The sequence below is a fragment of the Apodemus sylvaticus genome, chromosome 10 (assembly GCF_947179515.1).
Source record: "Apodemus sylvaticus chromosome 10, mApoSyl1.1, whole genome shotgun sequence".
Taxonomy (NCBI): domain Eukaryota; kingdom Metazoa; phylum Chordata; class Mammalia; order Rodentia; family Muridae; genus Apodemus; species Apodemus sylvaticus.
In genome coordinates, this window is record NC_067481.1 from 76,319,346 (window position 1) to 76,331,075 (window position 11,730).

The 11,730-nt window shown below is 40.1% G+C and overlaps 1 protein-coding gene across 1 annotated transcript in view; it reads left to right on the top strand.

Moving 5' to 3' along the window:
- LOC127693481 (T-cell-specific guanine nucleotide triphosphate-binding protein 2-like) overlaps positions 1-11,373 on the top strand; it is a 124,957-nt gene extending 113,584 nt beyond the window's left edge. The window contains exons 2-3 of the mRNA XM_052194382.1: positions 3,323-4,552; positions 8,517-11,373. Of these exons, the coding sequence (XP_052050342.1) occupies positions 3,431-4,552; positions 8,517-9,827 (2,433 nt within the window). The 5' untranslated portion in view covers positions 3,323-3,430 and the 3' untranslated portion in view covers positions 9,828-11,373. The remainder of the gene's footprint in view (positions 1-3,322; positions 4,553-8,516) is intronic.
- Positions 11,374-11,730: the final 357 nt, after the last annotated feature.

Below are 11,730 nucleotides of genomic sequence, written 5' to 3' on the forward strand. Positions count from 1 at the left end.
AATTTGGATGGCCGAGAGGCACCTTAAGAAGTACTCAACATCATTAGTCATTAGGGAAATGCAGATCAAAACAACCCTGAGATTTCACCTTACACCAGTCAGAATGGCTAAGGTCAAAAACTCAGGAGACAGCAGGTGTTGGCAAGGATGTGGAGAAAGAGGAACACTCCTCCACTGATGGTGGGGCTGTAAGATGGTATAACCACTGTGGAAATCAGTCTGGAGGTTCCTCAGAAATCTGGACATGAGACTTCCAGAGGACCCTGCTATACCTCTCCTGGGCATATACCCAAAGGATTCCCCGGCATGCAATAAAGACACATGCTCCATTATGTTCATAGCAACCTTATTTATAATAGCCAGAAGCTGGAAAGAACCCAGATGCCCCTCAAAGGAGGAATGGATATAGAAAATGTGGTATATTTACATAATGGAATACTACTCAGCAATTACAAACAATGAATTCACAAAATTTTTAGGCAAATGGTTTGATCTGGAAAATATCATCCTAAGTGAGGTAACCCAATCACAAAAGAATATACACATGGAATGCAATCTATGATAAGTGGATATTAATTAGCCCAGAAGTCCTGAATACCCATGGCACAAATTGCATAACAAATGACTCCCATGAAGAAGTATGGAGAGGGTCCTGATCCTGGAAAGGATTGATCTAGCATGGGAAGGGAATATAAGGACAGAGAAAAAGGAGGGAGGTGATTGGAGAAGGGATGGAGAGAAGAAGGTTTATGGGACATATGGGGAGGGGGGATCCGGGAAAGGGGAAATCATTTGGAATGTAAACAAAGAATATAGAAAATAAAAATATTTTTAAAAAAAGTAAAAAACTGTTTGGTATTGGTATGCAGACAGGCAGGAAGATCAATGGAATAGAATTGAAGACCCATAAAAAAAAAAAAAAACCCACACATGTACAGTCACTTGATACTTGACAAAGGAGCTAAAAAAAAAAAAAAAAAAAAAACCAGTAGAAAAAGGACAGCATTTTTAACAAATGGTGCTGGATCAGCTGGAGGTCTGCAAGAAGAAAAATGCAAATCATCCATTCTTATCTCCTTGTACAAAGCTCAAGTCCAAGTGGATCAAAAATTTACACATAAAATCAGACACTCTGAAGCTTATAGAGGAGAAAGTGGGGACAAACCTTGAACACATGGGCACAGGGGAAAAGTTTCTGAACAGAACACCAGTGGCTTATGCTCTAAGAACAAGAATCGACAAATGGCACCTCATAAAACTGCAAAGCTTCTGTAAGGCAAAGGATATAGTCAATAGGACAAAACCGCAACCAACAAATTGGGAAAAGATCTTTACTAACCCTACATCCGATAGAGGGCTAATATCCAACATATACAAAGAACTCAAGAAGTTAGTCTCCAGAGAATTAACCCTATTAAAAAATGGAGTACAGAGCTAAACAGGGAATTCTCAACTGAGGAAACTCAAATGGCTCTAAAGCACCTAAAGAAATGTTCAGCATCCTTAGTTATCAGGGAAATGCAAATCAAAACAACACTGAGATTCCACCTTACACCAGTCAGAATGGCTAAGTTGAAAAACTCAGGGGACAGCAGATGCTGGGGAAGATGTGGGGAAAGAGGAACACTTCTCCATTGTTGGTGGGATTGCAAGCTTGTAAAGCCACTCTGGAAATCAGTTTGGCGATTCCTCAGAAAATTAGACATAGTACTACCTGTGGCCCCTGCTATACCACTCCTGGGCGTATACCCAGAAAGTACTCCTACATGTAATAAGGACACATGCTCCATTATGTTCATAGCTGCCTTATTTATTTATTTATTTATATATTTATTTATTTATTTATTGCCTTATAATAGCCAGAAGCTGGAAAGATCCCACATGTCCCTCAACAAAGGAATGGATACAGACATTGTGGTATATATACACAATGGAGTACTATTCAGCTATTAAAAACAATGAATTCATGAAATTCTTAGGCAAATGGATGGAACTAGAAAGTGTCATCCTGAGCGAGGTATCCCAGTCACAAAAGAAAGCACATGGTATGCACCCACTAGTGAGTGGATGCTAGTTCAAAAGCTCAAAATAAACAAGTTGCAATTCACCCAGCACAGGAAGCTCCAGAAGAATGACTTAAGTGGGGGAGCTATGGTTCCTCTGAAAAACAGAACAAAATGCTCACAGGAGCAACAAGGGAGGCAATGTGTAGAGCAGAATCTGAAGTAAAGGCCACCCAGCAAGTGCCCTACCTGGGGATTCATCCTATAACTAGTCAGCAAACCCCAACACTACGATGAGAAGCTTGTACCAAAAGGAGCATGCCATGGCTGTCTCCAGAGCGGCCCTGCCAGAGTCTTACGAATCCAGAAGCAGAAACTCGCAACCAAGCTTGGACTGAGCTTGGAGTCCCCAACGGAGGATCTGGAGGGTTGTCTGGAGGAGCTGAAGGGGTATATAGCCCCATGGGAAAAACAATGACTTCAGACACCCAGACACCCCAAGACTCCCAGGGACTGAATCATCAACCAAGGGGTATACATGGTTCCAGCCAAAAATGTGGCAGAGGAATGCCTTTTTGGGCATCAGTAGGAGGAGTGGTCTTTGGTCAGGTAAAGGCTCAATAGAGGCCACAACAAAGGGAAACAGATGGAAGGGAAGTTGGGGGAAGGTGGGACTGTGTTGGGTAGAGGGGCATATACGTGGAGGCAGGGGGAGGGAGGAGGGGGAGGGAATCGTTGGGGAGGGGGACTTTTGGGAGGGGAAAATTGGTAAAGGTTTTACCATTGGCAATGTAAATGAAGAAGATACTCAATAAAAAAAATTAAAAATTAAAAAAAAGGCTACTCCTTCTGAAAATGAACTGAACGCTCCACTTGAATTTGCTAACATTCATGTCAATTATTGACGTAAAACTGATAACCTGAAAGTCAGTCTGCATGTCATAATATGACCTTATCTGGAAAGGCTAACAAAACTATGAACTTGGGTAATTTCTCTTCCAGACAAAAGAATGGGCATCTTAAACCAGGCTAAGCTCAAACTTGTGATCCATAGTACAGCATCCTTAGTGCTGCTATTACAGGCTTGAATTTGATTTTGAAGAACTAAACACACTGTAATGAAGAAAATACTCAAAGATTAAAGAGTGTGAGTCAAATGAAAATTTAAAGCTAAACCTAGGAGTAAGTGCTGTTCAGTCCCACACATTTGATTAAAGGGAAGAAAGTCCCTATTTATGATGTGGCACACATTCTGGGCCCTGCTCTCCCAGAACTTACTGAACTAATTTGTTGACCTTCCTGGTTCTTTCCTCCCTTAGGTACCATCTACACTTCCGAGGCGTGGGACAGACCTCCTCTTCTACACCCCTCCAAAAGAGGATCCTGATTTGACCTCCAGCTTTGGTACAAATCTTCAGAATTTCAAGATGGAAACCAAAATCCTGTCTCAGGAATTAATTGCCTTCATTGAATCATCTCTAGAGAAGGGAAATCTTCGGGAAACAGTTTCTGCAATCAGCAGTGCTCTGGGTGACATTGAGAAAACCCCACTGAACATTGCAGTGATGGGAGAGACTGGGACTGGAAAATCCAGTCTCATCAATGCTCTACGGGGAATAGGGGCTGACGAAGAAGGTGCAGCTGCTACGGGGGTGATAAGTACAACCACTGAGAAAACAGCATACTCATGTGCAAAGTTTCCGAGTGTGACACTATGGGACTTGCCTGGCATTGTGTCTTTTGCCTTCCAATCACATGATTATCTGAAGAAAATCAAGTTTGAGGACTATGACTTCTTCATCATTGTCTCTTGTCGACGCCTTACCCAAACTGTCGCAGAACTTGCCAAAGCCATTGTGAAAATGAATAGGAGTTTCTATTTTGTTCAAACCAAAATAGATACTGATCTAATGAATGAAGAAATGTGTAAACCTAAGACATTCGATAAAGAGAACACTTTAAAGAAGAGTCTAAATCCAATTTCAAGAGCACTTAAGGAAGTCACCCAACAGGAGCCTCCAGTCTTCTTGGTCTCTAACTTTTATGTGTCTGACTTTGACTTCCCAAAGCTGGAAACCACCCTTCTGAGTGAGCTCCCCGCCTACAAATGCCACAAGTTCATGCATGCTTTGCAAATTGTTACGGATTCCGCCATAGACCAGAAGAGGGATATGTTGAAACAAAAGATCTGGAAGGAATCCATAATGCCAAGAGCATGGGCTACCATACCATTCAGGGGATTGACCCAAAATGACCTGGAGATGTTGGAACAGACTTTGAATGACTATAGATCTTCCTTTGGCCTGGATGAGGCATCACTGGGAAACATCGCTGAGGATTTGAACATGACACTGGAGGAACTCAAAGAAAGCATTAAGTCTCCACATTTGCTCTCAGATGAACCAGATACATCTTTAACAGAGAAGCTAATGAAGTACATTAGAAACCCTTACTTTTCAAAGGTTTTCCACTTGCAAAATTATTTTGTTGACACAGTTGCAAGTGATGTTAAAATTATCCTCAGTAAAGAAAAGCTTTTGACAGAGAAGGTAAGCTCATTCGACTCAAACATCTCTCTCTATTGGGAAGAGTCCATTGGAAAAATAAGAATTTCCACACTTGTTCCAAGAAGCACCTTTCTATTTCACTTGATCGGAATGTTTCAAAGTGACTCTGATGAATTTTGTCATATCCATTTTTTGCACCCGGGGTCTTTCTGGTTGAGACTGTTGCATGATTAGCTCCTAAGGCTTTTCATTGTTAATCATCTCATGACTGTGGTGCTTATTTGTTTTGTATGTAAGAAGTATTTCAGTCAGATGGAACGCTACTTGTCAGTTTGCTTTTGATTCCTATGCTTTTCGGATCCCATGAGGGAAAGTCTGATGACTTTTTCATACACATTTCCCTTAAGAGCTTCAAAGTTTCCATCCTATAGTAAGCTCTTTGGCCCACTTAGGGTTAGTTTCTGTATAGGGTGAAGGATGAGAGCCAAGTTTTAGTCTTGCCTGGTGTCCAGGTTGCCCAGTTCCATTCTTCAGACTATGTGCCCTTTGTGCAGTATGAGTAGCTGGAAGCCTTTCTGAGCTATTGATGGACTGTAGATGTATTCTATTGTCTGCACCAGTATGGATATTTCTGAACCTGCTCTTCCTGTCAGTTTTTTTGGTACATGGGCCTGTCTTCATGCAACGATTGAGCTGTTTTTGTCACTGTGGCTCTGTGCTATGCCTTGAAATCCGGTATTACAGTGACTCCTTGTCCCGTTGGTTTTGATCAATATTGTTTTGGCTATTTGCAGTCTTCTGTGTTTCCATGTGAGTTTTATAATTCTACAGTCCAGTCCAGTTCTATTCTAAGTGGCATTGATGTTTTAGTTGAGATTGCAATGAGTCTGAAGATCACTTTGTGAAGTATGAACACTTTGACAGCATTAAGGTTTATAAATTATAAACACGGGAATCTTAGCATCTTTTGTTTCCTTCTTTGAGATTTCTTTCATCTCTTCTTTGGAGCATCTCACATCCTTGGTTACTTATTGAAACGATTGCTTCCTTCCTTGCTTGCTTTCTATCTTCCTTTCTTCCTACTTCTTATCTGGTATGGGTGTGTTGTGTCTATTGTAAATGAACTTTCAAGATTTCTTTCAAATTTTTAAATTTCTGAATTTCTCAGGCAAATCTTGTATATTGATTTTAATTTCATCCATCAGTTATTGTTAGAGGTGGCAGATGATTGTGGTGGTTAGGTACACATTTAACACAGTGAGTTTCATTATGAAATTTCCATACATGTATGCCATTATACCTTGTCATTCATTCTTATCTGTTCTCATTCATTCGCTTTCCTACTACCCTCTGCCCTACCCCCCTTATCTAGCTAGTTCCTTCTTACCCTCAAAAGTCCCTTCTTCATGTTCTTGTCATACATACTCTGTTGCTCATCAGATACATTTCCTCCTTCAACATTTCTTCCCTCTCATGTGATTGAGATTTTTATCATTATGAGGTAATTGACAGAAATTTTATCTACTACAATTTCTTTAGAATCTTTTTAAATATCTGTTCATACATTTATTTTTGTGTATATGAGTCTTCACATACACTCAGAACAGAGAATCAGATCTCATTACCAATGGCTATGAGCCACCATGTGGGTGCTGGGAATTGAACTCAGGACCTCTGGAAGACCAGTCAGTCCTCTCATCTGCTGAGACATTTCTCCAGCACTCTTCAGAATCTTTTATTACAGATTTATGATCCTTTGTGTGCATTGTTGCCTTGGCTATTTTGAATAGTTATAGTGTGCTGTGCAGCAATTTGTGCTTCTCAATGGAAATATTTACCACTTATATAGGATGAACTTATTAAGAAAATTCTCCAGAAAAATGTTTCTTAGGAGGTTGGGTTATTATGTAATATTAAGTTTATTTCCAGCTTGCCATCACAGTGTAGATGCCTTATCACTATTCCAGTGGCATCCGGTGAATTGTGACTCATGTTATTACATGTTAGAATTCTTGAAAACCATTGTTTCAGGTGGTCACACAAAACTGAGACTTTCATACACTGCCCTCAACTGTGACATAAATAGTAGGGTACAAATGATGCATTGTAGATGATTTTAAGTTCATTTCTGTGGCCAAAATTACCAGGAGTTCCTAAATATTGCTTCTACTTATAAATCAATTGTGGGCATCACAGCACCAAAGAGGCAGAGATGGGTAGACCTCTGGAACTCATACTATATGTATGCATATAGCTTCACATTTGAATTCTCAAATAATTACCTTGGGAGTTTTGATATTTTAATATATTATCCCTAGTGACAGTAGGATCTATACTGATGCCCTTCTTTCCCTTACTTTCATTGGTGACATGGCTTCCAACAAGACTGACTCAAGAATAGAATTCTGTGTACCTGAAGCTTCTGTATTGAAATCTTCATACCAGATTATTAACACAAAGTGTCAGAGCTAAGTGAAGCCAATCTCTCATGACTTCCTGCATTTACCTTGTGCTCCAACTCTAATTCCAAAGTCCTATGTGTGTATGAAACACCAAAAGAGAAGGATATGGCTGTGATTTATATGCTTCATCCCAAAGTATGATATTTTAGTATCAGTATTAATAAACTTTGATGTACAGTCATAGCTATCATGAAGTCTGGTTTTTCACAATTCATGAACTATACCCAATAGTTTTGATAACCTTCTAAGATTATAAAGTCCACATAAAATCTCCACATCTATGTAATATGTAGATTCCTGAAGGAAACACATCTTACCTTTATCTTCTTTCTTCAGTCTTAAGAACTGATGCTTCCTCAGAGAATGTCTTTGATGGAAATACATTTTTATTCAGGTTTCTTACCTTTTAAAAAAAGTTGTTTTCTTTTTTTAGTTGGTCTTTAACATCTCTTCCTATATTTCTTTCTTCCTTCCTGGCTTTCCTCTGTATCCATTTGAGATTTTCACTTTTGTGGATTGTTTCCTTGAGTTTTGTAAACTGAACAAACACTAGAAAACAGGGACACAAGGGAATATCTTAAGAAACTGCCCTCAATGCGATGATCCCCTATCTCCCCTACTGAAAAATAAAAAATAACATGGATACATATCTCCTCTCAAACAAATCATTTGAATATCCAGTTTTAAAGTTTCAAGCAAGCATATACTGCATACTTTGAATTTGCCCTGAGTTCTTTGTCCCCCAGACAGGTGCATTTCTACTTTCATATCGTATCTAAAATATAACTTATGTATTTATAGAATTTTAGCTCTGAGAATAAGAAAATGTATTTTTCTTTCTGAAGCTGGCTATATTGTCTTACTATGACTACCTAAAGTTACATCCAATTTCCTACAAAGGATATAATTTTAATCTTCTTTACGGCTAAAAAGAAGTCGATTTTTCAAATATAGTAATGTATCCAATACAATGGTGGACCTATCAAGAATCTTTTCCACTCCCCACCTCATGCTGCTTATCCCTTTATGCACAGACTACACAAGAGAAACTAGAATGGCTCTTCAGACTTAAGAACTGATGGGACAGAGAAGCTAAGGGATGGAGGTCATGAGGCCTAAGAAGCAATGCTCTAAGCACTCAAAGGAAGCAAGGAGACTTTCTAAAACATATGTTGTTTGGGGTTTGTAATATGCTGATCTATTCCATTATGCATTGTGAGTCCTAAGGGTATTAATTGTAATAGGAGTAAACAGAATGCAAAGGCAATTTAAAATAAGAAGTAAACACTGCTATAGGAAACTTCATGAAATAAGTTGATCAATGGGAAAACAAAGGAGGAGGGAAACCACAATAAAAGGAAAGGACTGAATGAGGGCATAGGACATGCAGAGCAGAGATGAAGCCAATAGTCAGGAGGAGAAAGGACTGTGTTCTGCTAATAATGGTATCAGCAGCTGAGGTTCTTCTTATCATAAGTATAAACTCCTAGGCCTTGCCATGTTATGCTGCTACTTACAGTGTCTCTCTTTTCTTCTTTATTCAGCATCCTCCACTGCACACAGACATATGCAAGCCTTCCTCTAGCACACCCTCTCCTTTAACAGCTCAACTTTTGGCATTCAGCTTTGAAAATTTTTTGAAGAATTTCAAGAAGGAAAGTAACATCCTCTCCGAGGAAACCATCACCTTGATTGAATCCCATCTGGAGGATAAGAACCTTCAGGGGGCAATGTCTACAATTACTCGTGCTCTGAGAAACATTGACAAAGCCCCACTGAACATTGCTGTGACTGGAGAAACAGGGACAGGTAAATCCAGCTTTATAAATGCCCTGAGGGGAGTGAGGGATGAAGAAGAAGGTGCAGCCCCCACTGGGGTGGTAGAGACAACCATGAAGAGAACTCCATACCCACACGCAAAGCTCTCCAATGTGACAATATGGGACCTGCCTGGCATTGGGACCACTAACTTCCCACCACAAAACTATCTGACAGAAATGAAGTTTGGTGAGTACGACTTCTTCATTATCATCTCTGCCACACGCTTCAAAGAAATTGAAACACATCTGGCCAAAGCCATTGAAATGATGAACACCAAGTTCTACTTTGTTCGAACCAAGATAGATCAAGATGTCAGTAATGAACAGAGAAGTAAACCTAAGTCTTTCAATAGAGACAGGGTCTTAAAGAAAATTAGAGATGACTGTTCAGGGCATCTTCAGGAGGCTCTCTCCAGTCAGCCTCCAGTCTTCCTAGTCTCTAACTTAGATGTGTCTGACTTTGACTTCCCAAAGCTGGAGACCACCCTACTCAATGAGCTCCCAGCCCACAAGCGCCACATCTTCATGATGTCCTTGCACAGTGTTACTGAGACTGTCATTGACCGGAAGAGGGATTTCCTGAAACAGAAGATCTGGCTGGAGACCTTGAAGGCGGGAGTATGGGCCACCATTCCACTTGGGGGCCTCATCAGAGATGAAATACAAAAGTTGGAGGAGACCTTGAATCTCTACAGGTCTTACTTTGGGTTGGATGAAGCCTCACTGGGAAATATTGCCAAGGATTTAAATGTGTCTGTGAATGAAATCAAGGCACATCTTAAATCTCTCCATTTGTTAACAAAGAACGAAGACATGGCCTTCAAAGAAAAACTGTTGAAGTATACTGAATATATTTCCTATGTTACTGGAGGACCACTTGCCTCAGGCCTTTACTTTAAAAAGACTTACTATTGGAAAAGTCTCTTCATCGATACTGTAGCAAGTGATGCCAAGTCTCTTCTTAATAAGGAAGAGTTCTTATCTGAGAAGACAGGTTCATGCATGTCTGACCTCCCTGAATACTGGGGAACATGAATGGAGCTGTGAGGCACTAACTTTGGATTGTTTTCAGGCACTGACTTAAAGCCTACTTTTAAGTAGCAAACATTTTCTGGAAAAGATTAGAGGATTCATGTCTTTCAGAGATAGACTATCACTATAGTGATAAAGAGTCATCCACAGTATATGAACTCTCTTCCATTAAAGTATCATTATGAGAATATATGCTTGTACATGTATGACTTACAATATTTTTGTCTAATTAAACTGGGATCATTTGTCCCAAGGAGATTCTCAAGCTCTGCAACACTCTAAGATGAAGAATTTAGTACACTGTGTAACAATTTGTGTTTTTCTATATCTGCCTCAGTTGCAGAATAATGACACAGAGGCTCATTTATTTATGCATTAATACCTGTACCTTAGCTAAGCTTATAACCCAACTAACTTATAACTAAATTAACCTGTTTATACTATTCTGTGTCTGAGAATTCTGTGTCTGAGAATAGACTGGTTGCCTATTGTCAGTTTCATGCATTCAATTTCCTCCACAACTTTGTAGTGAATCACTTCAGCCTGACCTTTCCTAAAGTCAGGAAAGTTTTCTCTTTCTCTCTCTCTCTCTCTCTCTCTCTCTCTCTCTCTCTCTCTCTCTCTCTCTGTGTGTGTGTGTGTGTGTGTGTGTGTGTGTGTGTGTGTGTGTGTGTGTCCCTATTTCTTTCCCCAAGTTGTACTACCTGTTTCCTCCTGCCTTTCTGTGGACATTCAGCTCTTTGTTGATAGATGATGCTTTGACGGCGTGCACAAGAGCTTGTTCCTACAATACTCTCATGAAATTCTTTGGGGGTTTAGGAAGTAGAGGAGCCTTGTTCCTAGCACACATCTCCACATGACATGGTGTCTCCTTAGACATGGTAGCCAAACAACAGATGGGATGATGTCCATTGTCTGTCTTCCCTCCAGGAGGAGATGGGTAATGCATGGATAAGTAAACACACCTGGAGATCTGTACCAACACAGACATTTTATTCTATAACCTTCACCAATCAACCAGATGAGTTTGAAATCTGGGTTATAGGCAACACAGGCTCTAATTAAATTGTCATTTCTTGTGGTGTGGTAAAGGCTCAACATCTTAAAATCACGCCTCCTGGTGGACATGAGGTGCCTAACATAAGAGCCTATAGTCTCTCCCTCAACTTTCTTTTCCTCTTTCCTCTCTTCCTATTCCTCCAGCTTTTCCCCTTCTTATTCCTCATTCTTCTCCCCTCTTCTGTCTTTACTTCTCCCCCTGCTTCTGTCTTTCATTTGCCCACTCGGATGTGAGACTTGGCAAACGCAGTATCTACAGGGCAACCTCGCAGCCTAGAAATCTTTGGAAGAATTGGTATTACAGCTTCTGTCCAAACAGCAAGAATTTTCTCTTCTCAGAGTAATGGCAAGGATTTTGTTGTTGGATATTTTTTTCATCTCTAAGGACTTCAATTGGTTAAATAGGAGCATTTATATTAGAAGAAGTCATCTGACATCTCCTGCTGTAGAGAGAGTCTCTAGTGCAATGCATGGAATCATCACCTGTCAATTGTTGTCAACTGTCAAGTGTTGTTGGCTTAGGAGATAAAAATTTATATTACTGTTTTAAAGAGATATTAACCTCCTGAGAAGGGAGGAATAAAGGAAAACTGTATTATTTTCGGGTTGGAATGGAGGAACAGAAATTAAGTATTGGGAGGGAGGTATCTGGGTGAGAGAGGGGTCAGGGAGGGGAAGAGGGGAATGTCATCAGGTATTGGGAGGAGGGAGAACAGGACTGTAGCCCTATGGGCCAGCAGAAAGAATCAAAACAGGCAACTTCAGGAGGTAGGAGGTGGAGAGACCCTCTAGAAGGTACCAGAGATCTAGGAGGTGAGAAATTCTCAGAACTCAAAAGGAGGAACCT